At 41.7% G+C, this 23,686-nt stretch overlaps 1 protein-coding gene and 1 pseudogene across 1 annotated transcript in view; one reads left to right on the top strand and one right to left on the bottom strand.

The window, feature by feature from the left end:
* The window catches only part of LOC126204186 (cubilin-like), a 1,516,445-nt gene that overhangs the window by 246,849 nt on the left and 1,245,910 nt on the right, over positions 1 to 23,686 (top strand). The window contains exons 14-15 of the mRNA XM_049938590.1: positions 7,276 to 7,466; positions 12,530 to 12,701. Of these exons, the coding sequence (XP_049794547.1) occupies positions 7,276 to 7,466; positions 12,530 to 12,701 (363 nt within the window). The remainder of the gene's footprint in view (positions 1 to 7,275; positions 7,467 to 12,529; positions 12,702 to 23,686) is intronic.
* Positions 21,773 to 21,890, bottom strand: LOC126204605 (5S ribosomal RNA; annotated as a pseudogene).

The following is a 23,686-nucleotide window of genomic DNA, read 5'->3' as shown; positions in this document are numbered from 1 at the left end:
TTCCTCCAATTGGGCCTAAACGCCTGATGGGTGGCACACGTTCCGCCCATAGTGCGTCCCCATCTGCACCTATGATCATGATGGACTTTCCATGGCACCCGAAATCCAGCACGGTAGCCAGCCCGTTGTGGTGGGGTCATCATGTACCCTCTAGGTTGTAGCCCCCTGACAACACAGGGATCGTACTGCCGATATCTGAGCTGCACCCTCCCCACGTCGGCCAAGGAGTAGATGCCCGTCTCCTTGGGGCATCAGGACTCCCGGCAATGGTCATCCTGCCAGGTGGCCCTTGCTGAGGCTGGGTGGCGCCCGTGGGGAGAGCCCCTGGTCGGAGTGGGTGGTATCGGGGCGGACGTTTCGCAGATGAAACGTCAACATGTATCGGGTCGCTCTGCGGCCGAGTCTTTTAAAAGGAAAGGTACTGTCTCTGGTTCTGGTTCTCCTGGTTCTGGTTCTCCTGCCCTTTCCCCCTTGGCCACTCCCTGGGAGGCAGGAAAGGCCCACCGGCTTGGGGCGAAGTACTTCCCCCGCTATTTAGTCTGTTCTCGGACCGATGGGGGGACGTTCGCCACCTCCAAGCCCATGTTCTTTGTCCAGCACATCGAGGACATCTTCGGGGAAATTGAGGCTCTCAGTAAAATGCGTTCGGGGTCCGTTCTTATAAAGATCACCTCCGCCACTCAGTCGGCGGCGCTCCAGGCGTGCGACCGACTAGGGGACATCCCAGTGTCCATTGTCCCGCGTCTGGCACTGAATAGGACGCAGGGGGTTATTTTTCATCGGGACCTCCTGCTGCAATTTGATGAGGAGCTCAGGGCCAACCTGGAGCGCCGAGGCGTGCATTTCGTCCGGCGAGTTCAGTGCGGCCCCAAAGACCGTCGCATCGACACCGGAGCCTTTATCCTCGCCTTCGAGGGGGATGTTCTCCCGGAGAAGGTAAAGGTGATGTTCTACCGGTGCGACGTGCGACCTTACGTCCCGCCTCCTATGCGCTGCTTTCGGTGTTTGCGCTTTGGGCACATGTCGTCACGGTGTGAGGCTGAGCCCCTTTGTGGCGATTGTGGACGTCCTCTTCCTGAGGAACATACATGCACCCCACCACCTCAGTGCGTCAATTGTCCTGGCATCCACTCACCTAGATCTTTAGACTGCCCCGCGTATCAGAAGGAGAAGAAGATTCAAGAATTAAAAACTTTGGATCGTCTCTCTTATTCTGAGGCCAAGAAGAAATATGACCGCCTCCATCCCATGACGTTGACAACTTCGTTTGCCTCAGTCGTGTCCACTCCTTCCACAGTATCCTCACCCCTATCCTGTCCCCCCTCCACCTCCTCACCCCATCCGGGGTCTATGCCTCCGCCTCCCAAATCCCTCCCTTCCAAATCCTCCTCCCTCGCGGCCCCTGCCCCCTCTGCCCCAGGGGCCACCCTTCCTCCTCCTCCCCCTCCGCCGCCTGAGAAGCGATCCTCTTCTCAGGCGTCCATCGGAGAAACGTTCCGGACCCCGGCTTCCGAGGCCCGGCGTTCCAAAACGGACCCCGTGCGTGAGGACCTTCTTCGGGTCCAGCCCACCATCCCCGTGCCTCATCGGACTTCCAAGAAGGCCTCCAAGAAGAAATCTTTATCCCCCTCTCCACCCTGGCACGTTTCGACTGACGCTCCATCCGCGAGTCGCTGCTCCCGGCCGTCCTCAGTTTCGCCAGGACGCTCTGCTGCCAGGCGCTCAGCTGGCATCTCGTCGGCGAATGATGCTGCCCCTCCTACGCAACCCGGGAAAGCGGCCACAGCTGGCGACGACTCGATGGAACAGGATCCGCCTCCTGCCGGTTGTAGCGTTGTTCCCTCGAAACCTGGCCCTCTGCAGCCGTTGAGGTGACCAGCTCTTCACCCGTTTCGTTGCCCCCTTTTTTCTGACTAGTGATGGATTTGTTACATTGGAACATCAGAGGTATTCGATCTAATCGGGAGGAATTACAACTGCTCCTCCGCCTGCACTGTCCGCTCGTCCTTGGTCTCCAGGAAACCAAGTTGCGCCCAACTGACCGTATTGCTTTTCCCCACTATACCTCGGAGCAGTCTGACCTCACCCCTGTGGACGGTATTCCAGCTCATGGTGGGGTCATGTTGCTCGTTCGGGACGATGTCTATTACCATCCCATCCCATTGACCACCCCACTCCAAGCAATAGCTGTCCATATTACTCTTTCTGCCTTTACTTTTTCTGTTTGTACCGTCTACACTCCATCGTCATCCGCAGTTAATCGGGCTGACATGATGCACCTGATTGTTCAGCTTCCTCCGCCGTTTTTATTGTTTGGCGACTTCAATGCCCATCATCCCCTTTGGGGCTCTCCTGCATCCTGTCAGAGAGGCTCCCTCTTGGTGGATGTCTTCAACCATCTCAATCTTGTCTGCCTTAATACTGGCGCCCCGACTTTCCTCTCGGACTCCTCTCATACCTACTCCCACTTGGACCTCTCAATCTGTTCTACCACTCTTGCCCGTCAGTTCGAGTGGTATGTCCTTTCTGACACTTATTCGAGTGACCACTTCCCCTGTGTCGTTCGTCTCCTACACCACACCCCATCCCCAAGTCCTTCGAGCTGGAACATACCGAAAGCTGACTGGGGATTTTACTCCTCCCTGGCAACCTTTCCGGACCTCGATTTTCTCGGTTGTGACAGTCAGGTCGAATACCTCACGGCTGTTATCATCAATGCTGCCGAACGTTCGATTCCTCGTACTACCTCTTCTTCACGTCGCGTTTCCGTCCCCTGGTGGAATGAGGCTTGTAGAGATGCTATCCGTGCTCGACGACGTGCTTTACACACCTTTCGCCGCCATCCTACGTTGGCGAATTGTATTGGATACAAACGACTCCGAGTGCAATGCCGTAGAGTCATCAAAGACAGCAAAAAAGCTTGTTGGGCCTCTTTCACCAGCTCCTTTAACAGTTTTACTCCCTCTTCTGTCGTCTGGGGTGGCCTGTTTCAGCTGTCGGGCATTAAGGCCCACTCCTCGGTACCTGGCCTGTCTTCACGTACTGAGGTCCTTGTTGATCCTGTGGATGTCTCCAACGCCTTCGGCCGCTTTTTCGCGGAGGTTTCAAGCTCCGCCCATTACCACCCTTCCTTCCTTCCCAGGAAAGAGGCAGAAGAGGCTCGGCGACCTTCCTTCCACTCGCTGAATCTGGAAAATTATAATGCCCCCTTTACTATGCGGGAACTCGAACATGCACTTGCACTGTCCCGGTCCTCTGCTCCGGGGCCAGATGCCATTCACGTTCAGATGCTGGCACACCTTTCTACGGCAGGCAAAAGCTTCCTTCTTCGTACCTACAATCGTGTCTGGAACGAAGGTCAAGTCCCCATGCGTTGGCGTGACGCCATCGTTGTTCCTATACCCAAACTCGGGAAGGGTAGACACCTTCCTTCTAGTTACCGCCCCATTTCTCTTACAAGCTGTGTCTGTAAGGTGATGGAGCGCATGGTTAATGCTCGGTTAGTTTGGTTTCTTGAATCTCGATGGATACTTACCAATGTTCAATGCGGCTTTCATCGCCACCGCTCTGCTGTTGACCACCTTGTGACCCTGTCGACATTCATCATGAACAACTTTTTGCGAAAGCGCCAAACGGTAGCCGTGTTCTTCGATTTGGAGAAGGCTTATGATACCTGTTGAAGAGGAGGTATCCTCCGCACTATGCACAGGTGGGGTCTACGCGGTCGCCTGCCCCTTTTTATTGATTCCTTTTTAACAGACCGAAAGTTTAGGGTACATGTGGGTTCCGCCTTGTCCGACGTCTTCCTCCAGGAGAACGGAGTGCCTCAGGGCTCCGTCTTGAGCCTAGCCCTTTTTGCCATAGCGATCAATCCTATTATGGATTGTATTCCACCTAATGTCTCAGGCTCTCTTTTTGTCGATGACTTCGCAATCTACTGCAGTGCCCAGAGAACATGCCTCCTGGAGCGCAGCCTTCAGCGTTGTCTCGACAGCCTATACTCATGGAGTGTGGCAAATGGCTTCCGGTTCTCCGAAGAGAAGACGGTTTGCATCAACTTTTGGCGATATAAAGCGTTCCTTCCGCCATCCTTACATCTCGGTCCCATTGTTCTCCCATTCGTGGAAACAACTAAGTTTCTAGGGCTCACACTGGACAGGAAATTTGGTTGGTCTCCGCATGTCTCTTATTTGGCTGCCCGTTGTACACGTTCCCTTAATGTCCTCAGAGTTCTTAGTGGTTCATCTTGGGGAGCGGATCGCACTGTCCTGCTTCGCTTGTATCGGTCCATAGTCCGATTGAAGCTGGGTTATGGGAGCCTCGTCTATTCGTCTGCTCGGCCATCCCTCTTATGCCGTCTCAGTTCCATCCACCATAGGGGGTTACGTCTTGTGACCGGAGCCTTCTACACTAGTCCCGTCGAGAGTCTTTATGCTGAAACTGCCAAATTACCATTGACCTACCGGCGTGACGTACTGCTTTGTCGGTATGCCTGCCGGCTGTTGTCAATGCCCGACCACCCCTCTTATCAGTCCTTCTTCGCCGATTCTCTCGACCGTCAGTATGGGTTGTATGTGTCTGCCCTGCTGCCCCCTGGAGTCCGCTTTCGTTGCCTGCTTCGACAATTGGATTTTGCCCTCCCTACCACCTTCAGAGAGGGTGAGAGCCCGACTCCACCTTGGCTCCAGGCTCCGGTTCATATTTCTCTCGACCTCAACTCGCTCCCGAAGGAGGGTACTCTGGCTGCGGTGTATTGCTCACGGTTTGTTGAACTTCATGCGCGACTTGCCAGTCACACCTTTATTTACTCTGATGGCTCCAAAACTGACGATGGTGTCGGCTGTGCCTTTCTCGTCGGGGCCATCACCTTTAAATACCGGCTCCTCGACCAATGTTCCAGCTTTACGGCCGAGCTTTTTGCTCTCCATCAGGCCGTTCAGTATGCCCGCCGCCACCGCCATTCATCATATGTACTCTGCTCTGATTCACTCAGTGCTCTTCAGAGCCTTGGAGCTCCTTATCCGGTCCATCCCTTGGTGTAACGGATCCAGCAGTCCCTCCATTCTTTCGCTGATGGTGGCTCTCCTGTCAGCTTTCTGTGGGTTCCCGACCACGTAGGAGTGCCTGGGAATGAGGCTGCTGATGCTGCAGCCAAGGCCGCAGTCCTCCTGCCTCGGCCCACCTCCCGTTGTGTCCCATCATCTGATGTTAGTGGGGTTGTTTGTAAGAGGCTTGTGTCTTTGTGGTGGGATGCTTGGTCCTCACTTCAAGGAAACAATCTCCAGGAAGTAAAACCGTTCCCAACTGCTTGGACAACCTCCTCCCAACCATCTTGGTGAGAAGAGGTCCTTCTTACCAGGTTGCGGATTGGGCATTGCCGGTTTAGCCACTGCTACCTGCTCTCCGGTGACCCAGCCCCGCAGTGCCCTTGTGGTCATGTATTAACAGTGCGCCATGTTTTATTGTCGTGTCTCCGTTTTAGTCAATCTCGTGTTGTCCTGTCTCTGCCATCTACTTTACAGGATATTTTAGCTGATGACGCTCGAGCAGCTGCTCGTGTTCTTCATTTTATTTCTTTGACTGGCTTATCCAAAGACATCTAACTCTTTCACTTATTTTATCTGCATCTTTGTAAGAACTTTCTGGTGTCCCCCCCCCCCCCCCCGCCCCCCCTCCCCTTGAGTTTTACTAGATTCTATGTGCTCTACCAATTGTGACTGGGCGCTAATGACCACAGTAGTTGAGCGCCCTTAACCCCCCCCCCCCTCCCCAAAAAAAAAGAAGGGTAACAGACGGATGCCATATTCCTTGACTGCTGGAAAGCGTTTGACTCAGTGCCTCACTGCAGACTCCTAACTAAGGTACGAGCATATGGGATTGGTTCCCAAATATGTGATTGGTGTAAAGAATGGCAGCTAACTCTAAATATAGATAAATTAATGCAGATGAATAGGAAAAAGAATCCCGTAATGTTTGAATACTCCATTAGTAGTGTAGCTCTTGACACAGTCACGTCGATTAAATATTTGGGCGTTACATTGCAGAGTGATATGAAGTGGGACAAGCATGTAAAGGCAGTTGTGGGGAAGGCAGATAGTCGTCTTCGGTTCATTGGTAGAATTTTGGAAAGATGTGGTTCATCTGTAAAGGAGACCACTTATAAAACACTAATACAACCTATTCTTGAGTACTGCTCAAGCGTTTGGGATCCCTATCAAATTGGATTGAGGGAGGACATAGAAGCAATTCAGAGGCGGGCTGCTAGATTTGTTACTGGTAGGTTTGATCAACACATGAGTGTTACGGAAATGCTTCAGGAACTCAGGTGGGAGTCTCTACAGGAAAGGAGGCGTTCTTTTCGTGAATCGCTACTGAGGAAATTTAGAGAACCAGCATTTGAGGCCTACTGCAGTACAATTTTACTGCCGCCAACTTATATTTCGCGGAAAGACCACAAAGATAAGATAAGAGAGATTAGGGCTCATACAGAGGCATATAGACAGTCGTTTTTCCCTCGTTCTGTTTGGGAGTGGAACAGGGAGAGAAGATGCTAGTTGTGGTACAAGGTACCCTCCGCCACTCACCGTATGATGGATTGCGGAGTATGTATGTAGATGTAGATGTAGATGTAAATCGGCCTGCATTCCCATTAACTACAAACCACAGAATTGTGCAGACAAATATATCCACCATAGTCTCTGACAACAAGCAGGCCATGATCGATATATCCAATGCGCCTAATTAAGGGTGTAGGTAATTCATTGTTTTTTAGGGTTGGCACCAGGTGTGTACCTGCATATATTAATCAGTGTGGGTTGACTTACGACATACAGAATGCTCTAAAGAACCATCATTCTTGTGTCAAATAAGTACATCTAAAAATGACAGACACTGATTGTGAAGCCTCACAAAGAAGTTAAATTTATGGACTTTCGGATTATTCCAGCTTCATTAATGAAAATATTGTATTAACTGTGACATAGGAGAAGAATGGATGTCCTTGAAGTTGGCTATACTGTTTGTAGTTGAAATATCAGAAGATGAAATAAAGATAAGTGGGTGTTCTCATGAAAGCTGTTTAGACAATGTATTTGCTGGGAAAGCTTAAAGAAAAATGATACTATTGTTTGTTTTGAAAGCCTTTGAATAGAGTATGAATGGATGGCAAAAACAACATTATAAGAAACTAAATTAATGTTTATTTGTGCACCACTTTGTTGCTTGGAGAAAATGTTGTTTCAACTGTTTTAATTCTTGTAATTCTATTCTCAATAGGATGTGGTGGCTTTCTGCCCAATGAAGCAGGCACTCTCACTTTCCCTGATTCTAGTTCAAGATCAACGAGCTATCCACATGGTATGAGCTGTGCTTGGGTCATTATAACAAACAGTACGAAAGTACTAAATGTAACCTTTACCAATTTTCACTTGGAGGGTTCAGTTGGGTGCACCTATGACTGGCTGCAGGTATTGGCACTACTTTCATTAAATATCAGGTGTATTTGTAAACAGGTTCTAATATGTTTATTTCATGTAACAAACATTGCATTTATTTTCAACTTTGATACACATTTAACATATTTTGTTACAGTAATTCCATTTTCATGTTAAAGACTTTATTGTGTATGTGATATTAAACTTTGTTTTAGTTGGAATATGCATAAAATCTAAACAGAATTTTTTTTTAAAAAAGATGAAACTACAAAGTGTAAAATACAAATAGTAAAATGAGAAGAAAATAAAAAGATTGAGTACTGACCAGGAGACTGCATATATATAGCCAAATTACATGGTCTTCTTGTGGCTGTGGTGGGGGAGAGAGAGGGAGGGCCAGATGAACTTTGTATAGCTTACCACAATTACCTTAAATGACATATACTATATCATGTAATACCAAAGCTGTGTGCTTCGCATGGACAATCACATGCAGCACATTTGGCTGAGTGCAGTGCCTTACTCACCACCACACCTAACAGTTCTTTCCTTATGGTGAGCACAGCTAATGTTGTCACCTGTAACTAGTATTATCAGTTTCAGACTTGCCAAATTTGGAGGAGGATTATAGTTGATACAGTATGCTGACATGTCCTTTCCATATCTGTGGCAAAAGTTGACTTATATTAGGGCTTGTTTACTACACTCTGTTGGTTTGCAGAATGTTCATGTCTAGATTTTTCTACTTAATATGCAGACATACCTAAATAAGTTTTCTGCAGTTAATAGTCATGAGCATGACACAAGTTTGTTGAACACATTTTTAGTTGTGTAGTTTAGTGGGCACAATGTCCTGAATCAGATGCTGCTGGTGAAATGTGTAGGTTGCACATCTATGCTCATCAATTTACTATAAAATGTATTATGGACAACACTCATAAACTTCCAGAAAGTGTCAAAAATATGATGTTAATCACATAGATATGGACTGAAATTAGAGAGGCTGATTGTTGGAATCAGGATACTAGCATCAAAACTTATAGAAACCACAGATGTGATCTATAGCCGATGAAACAGCATAACCAACATCTTTCTTAGCATAGGTTAGTGTTTGAAAATATGAAGTACCATATTTATGCAATTATTAGAGGAGTCTTTTTCCCAAATTCACTATTTAAAAAATACAAGATTGTCTTACATTTGGAGGTTAAACTATTGCTGCTGAAGTCACCTTTTTTATGTTGTGTAGTAAATTACTGTAGGGATGTTGTACATTTACAGATAAAGCTTTGGCAAATGAGATCACACACAGATTTATGTTTAAGAATATGGAAGGGTTGGAGGGGGAACAATGACACCAACTTGGCTGAGAACAAGGACAACTGTGGGGAGAGGATATGGTGAATGGGCAGCAAATTGCATTGTGCGCCACCAGTGTGAATGTGTACCGTGTGACTTCACATTTTATGAATATCTACCTCATTTAAACTACTGTCTGCCTGAATCTTTTTGTAGTTGGAATTTAATTTACTTTAAAATTGCTCGAAGTTAGTGTACATTTCTGCAAGAGATGGTAAAGGTCTAGTTAGGGGCCAGTGACATACTTACACGGCTTGTGTAGCAGTGTTCCCAATGCTCACTGTGAAATATGGTGGGAATGAAAGTGTGTCTGTCAGCTGCAGCCATTGAGAGAGCTGGAGACATATGACATGTCTTCAAGCAAGAGGCAAAGGAATATTGTCGCATTCTCAAGTCAGTATTGATGCAAAATCTCCTACGTATTCAGAAAAAGCAGCTCTGTTCTCAAGTCCCACTGTAACTACAACAGAAATCACAACATATTGGGAAGAAACAGCTAAATACTTGTGACAGCCAAGATTATAAATTTCTTTGCTGTTTATATGGAGAAATACATTGCATCTTTTCTCAACTCACTTTGGTTAGATAGAACTGTCATCTCAGATGACACCAGTGATGGTGATTATTATTATTATTAGGATGATGTTGATTAAAAATAGTGATACCGTAGACTACTGGCTTAAATAGTAAGCAAAAAAAAAATGAAGATAACAATTAATATAAACCATTCATTTCTGTTTATTTTATTTCTCCTAGCATTATCAAAATGTAGACAATTAAATGAGTTTGTTTAGAATAGATATACAGTAATGTTAACTTTTTAGACTGACAATTTATATCAATAAAACAGTTTATATTTTTGATTAATCAATATGCATTAAAAATAAAATTTACTCAAGTGGCCTCTTAAAAAAAGGTGGGGGAGGGGTCATCGGGGTTATCTTATACTTGGGTGAATACAGTAAATAACAACACATCCAAAAATGCTTGACAGGAAGGTGATGGGGGTACAGCATGACAGCACATTATGTTGTATGCAAAATGTTAGAACCCAGAAATTTAAACCAAATTTAACTGATACACAAGTGGTTTTGCTGTTACACTACTGAAGTCACCTTACACATGTTTCCCATATAGGTGATTTAGTGACACCTTCTGCACTAGTGTGCCAAAGGTGAACAATGTAACATCAGTTTATCCCACTAAAAACAGTGAAACGCATGCAGCATAACACAGCATGACTTTCATGGCATCCAACAGTTATGATCAAGCTGAAAATTGTGCACTAGTGTGCCAAAGGTGAACAATATAACATCAGTTTATCCCACTAAAAACAGTGAAACACATGGAGCATAACACAGCATGTCTTTCATGGCATCCAACAGTTATGATCCAGCAGAAAATTGTGAAGAGTTTAGTATAATCTTAGGAGACAAAACAATGTGATAACTCTTATCTAACAGTGAAATAAGACAGAGTCTCCTTCTGTAGACATAAAATGTAGGACAAGAAGGATTATAAGGACAATGAATGCAGTGAGAGTAAAGAAATTGAATAAGGAGGGAAAATATAAACTGTTGAAAATCCTGAACGGAAACAAATAAAAAAGGACAGACATCCATCAACCTATAAAGCTGTGCATAGAGAAAAAATAGACATGTGCATAATAGTGATGTGTAATATTACTCTTTGAACTTCCACTTGTTTAAAAACACAAGCAACACACACACACACACACACACACACACACACACACAGTTTCTCATTCTGCTAAATTAGTGGAGTGAGTGGTGGCTTTGCTTGTTGGGAGTGGCAAATCAAAACGTTGCCATCCTCCCCCCCCCCCCCCTCCCCCCCTCTCTCTCTCTTTCCATTATTATATATGTGCCTTTCTGCCACTCTGCCCTGTGTTTGAAGGTTACTGGTGATCTTTCCTCTAAATCGTTGTTTTTATTCCATCCAGGTTTTTCCTTTAACACATTCTATGGGATGGGATGTGGTTGCAAGTTGCATAGGCAGCATTATCACAATATGAATAGAATTTAGTTTCCAGAGTCAAGTGAATATGGTGGCAGTTCTCCATAAAGGAAAGGAGAGATTCAGTAAGAGGAAACAAACTTAAAAAAATTAAAAAAATGTTTAAGAATGTAGAAGGTCTAAGAAAATGGTGAGGAGATTTGTGTTGAATACAGTAATTATCAGAAATAAGAAAATGAATAAGAAAGCAATGATAGTGAGAATCAGTGAAGACCAAAGCTATCAAAAGGAATGAAACATGAAGTGAAGAGTGTAACAGCTGATGCAGAATGTGGCTGTGTTAGTATGTGAAGAGTAAGTTATGAAGTAAATGTTGAAATCGGAAGTTTTGTATTGGTGAACTCTGATGTCAGGTCTTCTGATTTACCATTGGTAAGTGTCTGCTAATAACTATTCAAGGAGGTGGTCAAGTATCTGGGACAACGTCCATATAAAATATTGTAGAATGCATGCATTAATATTTGGAGGTGACTGGACTGTTCCCCTAGGGTTATCTACTTCAGATTAGATAGCTAATGCCCCTCATAGAAATGAAATATGAGGCAGTTGCATGGAATTAATTCTTTTATTAGATTGTTCCATGCGGTGTGTTACAAGAGATATGCTACTGAAGTTAGGAATCGTGTGAGGATGAACAAAAATGTAATGCCACCCAGCCCAATAACTGAAAAAGTTAGAAGTTTGTTGTGAGGTATTAAAGCATTTCAAGTCTTAGATGTATTGCACAGTTGGAGATGCATTAGACATCGATCTCAATTATTGTTAGAAAACATCTGTAATGAAAAATTAAAATGTAACTGAATATGATGTTATAAGGTCCTAAATATCTGTCTAGCAAAATATGAGACTTCATAAAACACCAGTTGTATTAGGCAAAATTCAATTATGGAAAATCCATGATAGAATGTAACTTAGCATTGTTGCTATATGGTAACAACTATCCTTTTCATACCAGTTGTACTAGTTCATTCTACCTCTAATGAAGTCTTCCATCTCATTTTCAAAACAAAGGGACAAAACAACTTTTCTACTTCTATTAGATTTACAGAGCTCAAGTTCAGTGTTAAAAGACAGAGAAAGCTTATTTTCCTTATTGTGGAAGACAGTGTGCACAGTATATTTGTTATCATTTATGTTTAATCCTATATAATGTTTGGGAGAACAAAAATATGTTTCTCAAATTCAGTATGGGAAACTATTTATTGTAGCTGACTAAATGGGACACATAAAATACGAAATAGGTATATTATGTTTACATTATTTGCAAAAATAAAACTTTTCCTTATTTGTGTGATCCTTACCTTTTTAGCTGGCATGTTCATATCTAGAAACCCTGTATTCCTGGCACCTCTACACTGTGTACAAATTATTTATGTTTGACCAGTACTCTACCATCGTCATGAATCTTACATTGGCAATAATAACTAATCACTACTCACTCATGCCAGTGTAAGACTCTTAATGATCAGCTAGTCCCATGCAACAGTTGAATAATACTCATAAATAATTTACACATATGCTAAAGTTTTTTTTTTAAATGTTGTTTCTTAAATGCATTGTAATTCTATTAAGTGCATATTATTTATTTGTTGAATGTGCTGTTAAAAATGACAGTAATTAAAGCATCCAAAATTTGTTTAAATTGATATTTTAAAAGGGTCAAGGGCTACTATACCTTAAAGAGATCTTTATTTTGGTAGGTGCATGATGGGAGGTCTCCAGGAGATCAGCTCATTGGCCGTTTCTGTGGTGACACTCCTCCTGGAGGTGGACACCTCATTTCCACTCATAATGCTCTGTATTTGTGGTTTCGCTCTGATGGCAGCGTGAACAGGGAAGGATTCTCATTAATGTGGAATTCAGTGCAACCTGGTAAGGAGTCTTTTTAGGCAGACTTTCTCGTTGTTTAGTTATTTTATGAAGTGTTGCAATTTCATGCTTAGTACATAGCGCACAGTGGAGTTGAAAATACATAAAAACAGAGCCTTAAACATAAATAAAAGGTCTTTCATTTTTATATTAGTGCTGGGTGGTAATTATTATGGAAAACCTGCAATTCTCAGGGAATTACATTTTACCTGGAAAAATCAAGGAAATCTCAGGAAATTTCATAAAATCTCAGGGAATCATGCATTTTTAACCTAGCATTGAGGTGTAATTGAGTTTTATAAATCACAAATTTTAAGATATAGTACTTAATATCTCGAAGTGTGTTAATTATATGAATATTATTTGATATAAGTTATCAGTGTTTAAAAACTGTGGTTAAACTACTGCTTTTGGCTTGTATATAGCTCAACTGGGAGGAAAGAAAAGTCGTTATTGAGATATGCTCCCCCCCCCCTCCCCCCCCTCTCTGCTCACCATCAATTTATCAGGAGCTTCTTGACACCATCTTCATCCTCAAACCTGAAATTCTCAGGGAATTATTTTCCAAGTTTGAATAGCCACCCTGTAGTGCACCACACCGGTATCAAACACAAAAAACAAGGCCCTAGCGAGAAAGAAAGGAAAAATGACGTATTAAATGGAAACATCTTCTCAAAGTTTTGTTTGAAATCTCATTACCAGTATGTTAAAAGTTTATTTTTTAGTCAGCAATACTTTTAGTTTATTACGATTTTGGAATTACTTTCCCATTACATTACCTTGATTCCGGAACTTAGCTACTCGATTCCTCCCCCCCCCCCCCCCCAACCCCTTTTTTTCGCAACACTTAAGAAAATATTCTTATTGTGAATGTCATACCACCCCTTAAATGACTTATGTACACTGATGATGATTGATAGTCTTCCAAAGTTAGATCAAATCAATTCACTGGATACAAATAACTTGGTGTCCACTGTATGAGGTACAGATGTTCTACCTGTTGGTGACATGTAAATTTGTGCCTGACTGGGACTCAAACTCAGTTTTTCATATGTCACCAAGAGGTAGGACATCTGTATCAAATGCAGCTGATGCCAAGTTATTCACATTCAGCAAATATATTTTGATCATAAATAACTATCTGACCTGTCTCCTGCTTCACTAAATTCGATATAGATTTTACTTGGTCCTCCTTTTATAATTTTTGTACTTCTGAAATTTTGAAAACTTTTGCAGTAATTTCTATGGAATTCAAATATTATGTTTTATATATTTGTTCTGGCAGTAATAGCAGTATTAAATTTGTGCCCACAACAAAATTGAATTATTTTAACAATCCAGTTTCTTAGTTTGCTAATTTCCTGGGAGACTTGCTGTCAAATTATGTGTATTATTAAAATTAAGTGTACTATGATCCACAGCCCCCAGCCGAACAATTCTGTTCATTACCATCTGAATAGCCATGTTGGCTCCAGAAGTGTGAGGCCGTGAATTGTGTCAAAAAACTGTTTCCTATAATTGAAAGGTATGAAAGGTCAGGGTTGGGTCCGAGAAATATCACACCAGACAAAGAAGTTGCCTGTAGGTAGTTGTTTGAGCTGCATTCCCATTATTTGTTTTGTAAGGACCTCTTGTAGGTTTGTTTCTGTTTCCTGCATCATCGCTAGCTGGATCAGATCCACACTTGCAGAGAGCATGTTGATTGTTGAGAAATAATTGGAAACTATGTTGTCAGCTCCTTGCAGGTGACAGAAGCCAGTAGTGAATAGCATTTGGAATTCCAAAAGGCAAAACTGCAGAGGAGAGCAGGAATTGTGAGAGTTGTTAAGTGCCAAAGAAACAGGTTTAGGGTCTGTGTAGACATTGAAGACAACTTCAGTTTGTTAGAAATGTCTAGTTGTTTTGTAGACTACTAAGAATTTGTGGTTGTGGACACTCCACTTACTCTGTACATTAGACTACTTGGGGAAAAAATTGAGGGGCTGCCATGACCCTTTTACCTTCTGTTGCAGCACCATACCTGTATTGCTCTAGCTAGCATAGATGACCATAGCCCCCATAGACAGCAATCCTTCAGATTCTTTATTCACTGCAGTATACTTATCAGGAGCCAATTAATGGCCTTTGTAAGTGAGCTGCAGTCCTGGCGTAGTGGGAATGTGTTGTTTACTGTTACATTGTACTTGGGACTGTGGTGCAGGCTGGTGTTGTTTTGCATTCATAGTCGTACCGGGAGTGGCATCATTCTTAAGTTGACGTTGGTACTCTTGAGCCACAGAAGTGTGGCGATCTACTGCCATAACTTTTGGAATTAGATCACTAACACTGGACAGCAAGGGAAGGAGTTCCTTTAACAGTGCTATTTTTGTGCCAGCCACTGAACACACTGAAGTCCTTTCATGTGGGAAAGCGGCTGTTACCAATACAGAAGCATCTTGTAAAGTTAATTGTGTGACTGTGTACAATTTCATTGTTCATATGAAGTACAGCCTTCTGTATGTACACAGTTGTGTCATAACAGTGGAGAAAATCTGTGCCGAGTAAGGGCTCTGTGATGTCAGAGATCATAAGTCCATCAGATTCTGTGAGAATTCTAAATTCCCAACTGCATCTCAGTGACAAAACATAGGGATTCTTGAATTGTTGAGATGATTTTATGGGTGCATAGTTTTTTGATGTTTCAGGAGGGTGGGGGACACTGACATCTGAGCCTGTGTCAATTAATTAAACCAGCTTGTTATACACATCTTTGATGTACAGCTTATGTGCTATAGGAACACTCAGAAGAATACAGTTCCTGTCAGTTGTGTTTGAGACAGTTACATTGCCAAGACAGAAGAGTACATTGTTATCCTGTATCAGAGTTACATTGCCAATACAGAAGAGTACATTGTTATCCTGTATCAGAGTATGAATGGCAAATGTTCCACTAGTGGAGGCATAGTTGTCTGTAGTAGCGGGTAGGCACTGTATAGTGGAGATTGCTCATGCCTAATTTTGACCACTAACCTTGCTTGGGTAATTGCATGGCTTTGTGCATTTGTTTGCTAGTTGTCTGTAGTGTGAATGATGCTAACACAATTTTGCATGCTGGTTGATGTGCTATGCCATCTGGTAGGTTGGATGCTGCTGGAATTGGTTTAAGCTCCAGAGCTGCCACTGGAGAGTGTCAAAGCCATGCCGTAGTGCACTCGCTTGTTCTGCAAGTGGAAGCTGCTGCTCCATAGCAGTGGTGTCTTTAACCATACCCACAACATTATGTTGTGGGGACCCACTTGCGCCCTTAATTGTATAGTACTACAGTGATTATTCTCAGTGTTATGCTAAAGATACTAATCAAATTATATTTTGCACAGGAGAAGCAACAAGAACAGTAGAAAATTTGATAAGTGTAATTGTCTTCTCCTAAGTTGTGGATTTGTACAAGAATAGGTAGAGTCCTTAAAAGAGAAACTATAAATAATTCTTTTTGCCCACCAAGTTTAGACTTTGCTGATTCTATGAAGATACCATTCTCCTGTTTTCCCTTTAAAACAAATAGTTTTTCACTGTTCAAATGTATTAAGAGATAGATGCAATAAACACAAGGCTGCATTCGAAAACTTTCCTATGTCAGGAGTTGTCAACAACTTGAATGAATGTTTCCTTCCAAGATAATTGTATTAGTATTGTACATAATTTTTTTTTCAATATTCCATGATTTCTTGAATGACATTCATCATAAGATCAACTTCACCCTGTATATGGGGATTGAGATGCCTCCTGCTCGTGGATGGCATGGCCTTCAGAAGATGTGACAATACTCCAGCACACAGAGTATATGTTGGAAGCCTACCAACACAAATAGATGTTTAGATGCCATTTTGCACCACCGCCCAACTCCAAAGCAGTCAATGCTAAACACTCTATCTTCTCATGCATTCTGCATCAGTAACAATAAAATATTGGGACTGTAGATAATTTATTAAAGGAAATGCTGAGGGTGAACAGGTATGCAAGCATTTTCATAGACAAGACCCTTAAATGCAGCTGTCAGTAATGCAGACAGGAAGAAAGAGGAATCTCTTTCTCAGTCTGTAAGATTACCATTTGCAATTAAAATAACTCATCGCACAAGTAAAATTTTGCAAAAAAATGATATAAAGACTGTCAGATTGACCATCAGAGACAGAGTACTTCGTGTTCCTGCTGCTAATAAGGTAAGTACACCATTTGTTTGTTACATATTTTTACAAGTTTCCAACACGAGCTTACCTGTGTAGTAACTAGATTATTTTTGTGATTTCTTGTGTGTTCGAGTGCTTACTAGGCACAACCTTTTATTTTAATAACAGTGGAGCATACAGTGCCGCCTTTGTTATCGACCCTCATATCATATAGGCTTTTGTTTGTTTTGGTTAGTATAGCTCAGTGTCTGTTAGATCATCAGTGAGGGAGCACTTCGAATTCCTGTTGCTAATAAGTGGAGTACACCATTCGTTTGTTACATATTTTTACAAGCTTCATACAGGAGCAACTGCATTATGGATAGGAAATGTGATTGCTGAGTACAGGTGCAAGCTGAGTTGGCAACTATGTGCTCACAGCTCCAGGCTGCGTTGACTTCTGTCACACAGCATCACTGTGCGGAGTTGGACGAGAGGTTGCAAGGGACGTCGAGCACATCCTATGTGACTCCCCATCGGTCCACTGCTGTGGCTGCCCCAGGTACTGCTTGCACTGAGGTTGACCCCTCACCCGTGGTTGAGTGGGAGATCATTCTAAAGTCTGCCAGGCAGCGAAAAACTTTCTGAGGGGCCAATTGTAGGGCCTCCCCATTTCGTTTGATGAACAGGTTTTGGGCGTTACCTGTTGCTGAAGATGTCTCTAAGCCAGATGCAGTTGTCTGTTTCAGAGGAAGCTTCTCAGCCTGCAAGCTCCAGGCATTCACAGAGGGTGGGTTTGCTGTTAGTTGGGAGCTCCAACATTAGGCATGTAATGGGGCCCCTTAGGAACATGGCACCCACCTACATAGGGAGAAATGATCATCACAATAAAATAAGAGAAATCAGGGCTCGCACAGAAAATTTAAGTGCTCATTTTTCCTGCACGCCATTTGAGAGTGGAACGGCAGAGAGACAGCTTGAAGGTGGTTCCTTGAACCCTGTGAATATCAGAGTAATAACTTAGATGTAGATGTAGATATTTTTCAGTCAGTATGTACTAAAAAAACTCTTTATGGCCTACAATGGACATGCTTGATTGCCTCCACGCTACTGGAGTGTTAGAAAGTGAGGTGTGGTTGTGACAAAATATCTAAGTTAAAACAGAATGACAGTAAAAGAACCCATAAAGAGAAGGAATACCACATATATTTAAAACAGCATGAAATCTACCATAATACAGGAGTTCAATAAGTAACTATGCAGTTTATAACTTACCATGTTAAAGTAATGGAAGTTATAAGAGATGCTGGAAGTGATCCTCTTGACCTTGAAGACACATTTGCACACATTTCTGCATGTTCTTGAAGATTTTGTGCAGAACATTGGGAGTGATGCTCCAAATGTGTTGTGTCAGTGCAGCTTGGAGTTCTTGTATGGTGTCCAGATAGCCTTCATAGGCCATTCCTTTCAACATACCCCCATATAAATTAATCCGGTGGAGCCAAGTCAGGTGAACGCGGAGACCAGAGTCCTTGAGAGATCATGCGGTCACCAAAGATGTCGTTTAAAACGTTCATTGCCTTGTGGATGGTATGCGCAGTCGCCCCATCCTGTTAGTACCAGCTGCTCTCAATTTCGTCCTCATTCAGTTCACCTAGGAAGGGTTCCAGAATGCAGGTGCAGTACCGTTCTGCATTTATGGTGTCCTGAAAGAAGATTGGCCAAATGATGCATTTATGAGTCATGGTGCACCAAAAACCAACCTTTTGATCATGCAGTGGGGACACCTTAAATTCATGCGGATTCTCCATAGTCCCCACATGACTATTCTGGCTATTCATATAACTGGAGAAGTGAAACCATGCCTCATCCATGAAAAATGTTAGGTCAATAATCCCCTCATCATTGCCCTGCAGGGAGGACAAAAACCAGTTGCAAAAGTTAACACTTACCAGGTGATCCATGTCTCTCATTTGATGCATGACCAACATTTTGTACGGATGGACAGTGATGTCTCGAGAATCTTGTGAGTGGAACACACGGACACGTGGGCCTGCTGAGATAGTCAGCTAACCAATTACTTTGGACTTCGCAGCATCATGTCTTGCACCTCCACCACTGTCTCTTTGGATATGGATGTGGCTGACCTGCCTGATTTTGGGGCATTATGAATGCTTCCGGTCTTTTGAAACTTGGTAATGAGATACTGTACAGCACTGTGGTTAGGCATCTTCACTCCTGGGAACTTTGCTGCAAATGCAGCTTCTACTGGTGTGGTAAAATTGTCTTCATTGTGGAACAAATGCTCCATAAGAAACACTCCTCATTCAATCGTCAGCATGATGACGTTGGTCTTCAGTCAAACCGAACCTGTGAACAAATTCAAATACCTGGTCAAATATGGTTCAAATATAGTTAAAAAATGTTAAACAATGGAAAATGTTGTATTAATAATTGACAATCATAATCATTACTTAGCACGCCACAACATAGCACTGCATAGTTACTTTCTGAACACCCAGTAGAACAATAGTGGGGATATGGCCAGGATATAGATTTTAATAATGTACAAGTATTAGCCAGAGTATGTGATATTTTCAGACAGAATGTTGAGGAAGCTGTTAAGATCTCCAAGAATAAGAGTAATTTTAATGGAAATGACTGCTACTATAGGGTACTGGCATTGGGCTCCACTGCCACCAATGAAGTAACTATCTAGTGAGGGTGCATGTGCATTATAAATAACTATCAGGAAGCCACTTTGGTGGCATAATAATGATAATATTTTTGTGACAGTCCTCCTCTCTGTCACTACCAGCTGTTAAGTGTGTACTCAATAACAATGGCTCACCAATGGTATCCTTAGCAATTTTACCCACTAACTCCATTTCTTTGGGGACATAGCAGGAAAACATTCTTTTGTAAGTGAAAATGACAGTAGGTTTGACAATGTCCAGCAACCTGGGGACACCAAAAGACCCTTTAGCCCAGAAGAAGAATTGAAAAATCAGGTTTTGTAGATAAATATGATGGGACCCAATTATTCACAAGATTTTAACTTAATTTTTACTTTCGCACTAGGACTACAAAGTTCTATGTCAGAAGAACACACCCACAGCACAATAATGAAAATGCTTAATCATTTGCACAAGAATTGGCAGAATCCTTAAACAGGGTGTATATGCCCTGGGACAACTGGGAAATCTGGGAGTAATCTGGGAATTTTTTCATCCAGGAGAAAACCGGGAAAAACCCGGGATTTTTTTGAAATTTCAGGCATTTTTCATTGTTGTAGTTTTCAGTGAAATTTTTTGTAATTTTGACCTGTAAGAACTGATACTCTGACAAAGAATGTTGCTGTATCCCACCACTGCGGCCATAAAACATAAACAAGACAAACAAATCAAAATAAAACTTAAAGAAGAGGGAAAAACCAAAATAAAACTTAAGTTGCAAAGGAAATGTGTCACTTACAACAACAAAACACAGTGCACTCACAAGCGTCTGCCAACAGTAAAACATGTCAAAGGCTTTAGAACGAAGATTGTGCAATTCTTCATAACAACAAGCTGCTTCTGATGAGCTTCACATCACAATTGTTCACATTAGATTTGTTTGAACAGTTGACAATGGGCTCATGCACATGGGCAGTTGAGTCCCATATGAGCAGTACCTTCTCCTGCTTCTGGTTACTTGAAGTGTGGCTGTTGTATGTATCAGCAGTAGCAACAAGCAGCAAGATGCTACCCAGAAAAATTTTTCTGGCATATCCAAGCTGCCAGATTCGCACATGTACAGAGCAGTCAGTTTTAGTAGGGAGTGGGAGTAGTTCCCGTGTGACCAGTTTTTACTTCTAGTAATTTTGCTGTTTCCTGTTCATTTACAGCTCTCACATCAAATGAAAACAACATAGAATTCTGTGGCTGGGAGCTATCAAGTGTATTAAAACATGTTCACATAATCACAGAAGGCTAAAATATGTTATTAGTTTCAGTTTTCTGATTTTATTTTATTTACACATTTTTCGCAGTCAAGCATTAATCAACTTGCAGAACAATGAAGTTATTTTTGATGATTTGCTAAAGGAATTTGCCTATATGAGTCTTTTCCACAGAGGCAGTTAATTTATTTGAAACAAAGTGTTTCATTCCACACTATCGGCTAGTTTCAATTGTTTGCTATATTTCAAGTGCACTTTTTATCTTCCACCATGTATGGCATTATGCCATAATAAAGAAGCAAACATGAAATAGTACTGGTACTAGAAGAAAATTTGAATCCTGAAAACCACACTGAAAAGCTTAATATCAGGTTGGGGCCTACAGCTTTGTGAATCTGGACATATGAATGTGCACTTTAAGCCAAATTATGCATTTTAGTATGATTTACAAAATTCTGATGATCTTGGAGTATCATCTGTCCTGTTTCGTTTCTGACATAATGTAAGATCTCTGAATGCTATGTAAGATCTTTTAATGCTATATTCATACGAACATACAGGCTTCCTACGTCATTGTAGTTGCGCATGCACAGTAATGTCTGTTTTCTGGTGCTCTCTGACAATTGCTGAAATGAATTCTAACAGGCCTCGCGAAAATATTGCGAATGATGGTTTCAAAAGCGTTACTTTCAAAGTAAATTTCATTTTATGCATGATAACACTGATCGTGTGTCCTATGCTCTGGAGATCTGCTATCATTGGCTGGTGAGATTAAGTGACATGAGCTATGACTGGCTTATAAAAGCACACCGCAATCTCGATGTCAATGCTTAGGAAACTAATGTGCTGTGTTCGAACGAACTTGACTTCGTACTTTCATAATATGAAAATATGCAGGGTACATGTTGCGACACGTTGAAGATCTTTCCAAAAACTTCTCGATCAAGTAGCTCCTCAGTTTGCCTCACTAGGGCTGAGTGCACCCTGCTTGACAACAGTGCTCGGCAGACCAGATGGTCACCCATCCAAGTGCTAGCCCAGCCCGACAGTACTTAACTTCGGTGATCTGACGGGAACCGGTTTTACCACTGTGGCAAGGCCGTTGGCCGAGGGAAAGTTTACTGTCAATTAAATGCAGAAAAAGTGTATTTTCACCCAGGAAAAAGTGTACTTTTAACTGGGAGATCTGGGAAAAGTTCATTAACTTTTTTTTCCTTGTCTGTGCATACCCCCCCTAAATAATCCCAACACAATTATTGGCTTTGCTGAATCTGCCAAGATTCCATTGTTATATCCACAGGATCTGTCATATTATGTTTTCCCTTCAAAACAAGTAAATCCAGGATATGACAAAGATGTATCTCCGTAACACATAAATTACACATTTATTACGTAAGAGACAGACTTAAAGCAATCACTTCGTTTCTTTTGATGACCTCCAGGATCAGACTTTAAAGGCAATGTAAAACTATTGGCCCACCATAGCATCAGTTTTATTGACTTTTAAGAGGTCAATGTTAAATACAAATGCTTTACCATATTATTAGCTCATTTTCTTTCTTTTCACCATTTTATTGTCACCATCCTGCTATTTCAGAACTGCTCTTTATCGATCTTTGCTCACTGTGAATCTGGTATTGGTGTCTGCGACTGGACATTATTCTGGTGCTACAGTATCATTTTTTTGGAGTGTAGGGAATATAATGTAAATTGGATTTTTTATCCTTTTTTATGTTTTATGGTATATGTGAAATGTTTCTGGGGTGGAAAAGAGAAATCAGCCAGTCACCTCTCTAAATGAACTTAGAGAACAACTTGAAAGCCATGTCCAGTGTATCAATTTTTTGAGATGTAGCTCTCTACACTGTTTCATAAGCTTGTACTGTATTCATTTTGTTGTGTGAGGGGATCAGCCATATTGTTAGCTAAATTTATTACTATATATTACATGAGTCTTTGATGTGAATGGCTACTCGATGTGGAACAGGACAATACAGATGTTACAAAACATATAAATGATGATCATCACAATAATGATAATAATAAGTACTAACGAGCTTGATATTTCCCACTTACATCAGAATGGGTCCTCTTGATTCAGGTCAATGTGATTATAAATCATAATAACTTTGAACACTGCAACTTTACCTTAATAACTATAACTTAATCTTTATTATAACTTTTGTATACACATAATGAGAAATGTTAGATTATAGTTAGTTTTGTCAAAGAATTCGAGTGAAGAGTGTAGGTACTATGTAGAAGCACTTCCATACAATATGTTTAAATACAGATGTACTATTCCTTGCTCATGTAATAGTGCTTGATGGGGAATTGAAAATTTAATAGTAACATACATGCTTTAGTGACACTAACAGATCCTTTAGCTAACAGTGGATAATAAACATATGAAAGAATGTATGTAATGTGATTGTGTTGCTGTAATTACTAGGTGTTTGAAAAAGTTACGATTTTTATTCTAATATGCATACTGGAAATGTTTTTATTTTATTTTTTACCTTGGTAGTTTTTTTTTTAAATTGGAATGTTCACCCATAAGAATATATGATAACACATAAAATGGACATAGTCAAGATATGTTGATTTTAAGAAAGCAATCTCTCCTAGATGGAATATACTGTAGTTCCATAATTCTTAAGCCAAATGTTGCTACTGATAATTGTATTTGTCTGGAGAATGCAATGTTTCCAATTCAGCTTACTGTCTGTGCAAGCACCTAAAATGTAGTGGAGTAGTTTGGTATGTTTGTTAGTTGTTACGCATAATCTTAATTTTACGTAGATTATTGTGATTTGTGTGGAACTGAATGATGCTAGCTTAGTATTCATTTATCGAGAATTAATTAATAAGACACCACACCACAACTCCTTTGAGTATGTAAC

The sequence above is a fragment of the Schistocerca nitens genome, chromosome 9 (genome assembly GCF_023898315.1).
Source record: "Schistocerca nitens isolate TAMUIC-IGC-003100 chromosome 9, iqSchNite1.1, whole genome shotgun sequence".
NCBI classification, from domain to species: domain Eukaryota; kingdom Metazoa; phylum Arthropoda; class Insecta; order Orthoptera; family Acrididae; genus Schistocerca; species Schistocerca nitens.
The sequence above is the reverse complement of the archived record's forward strand: the minus strand, read 5'-3'. Positions and strand labels throughout refer to the sequence as shown.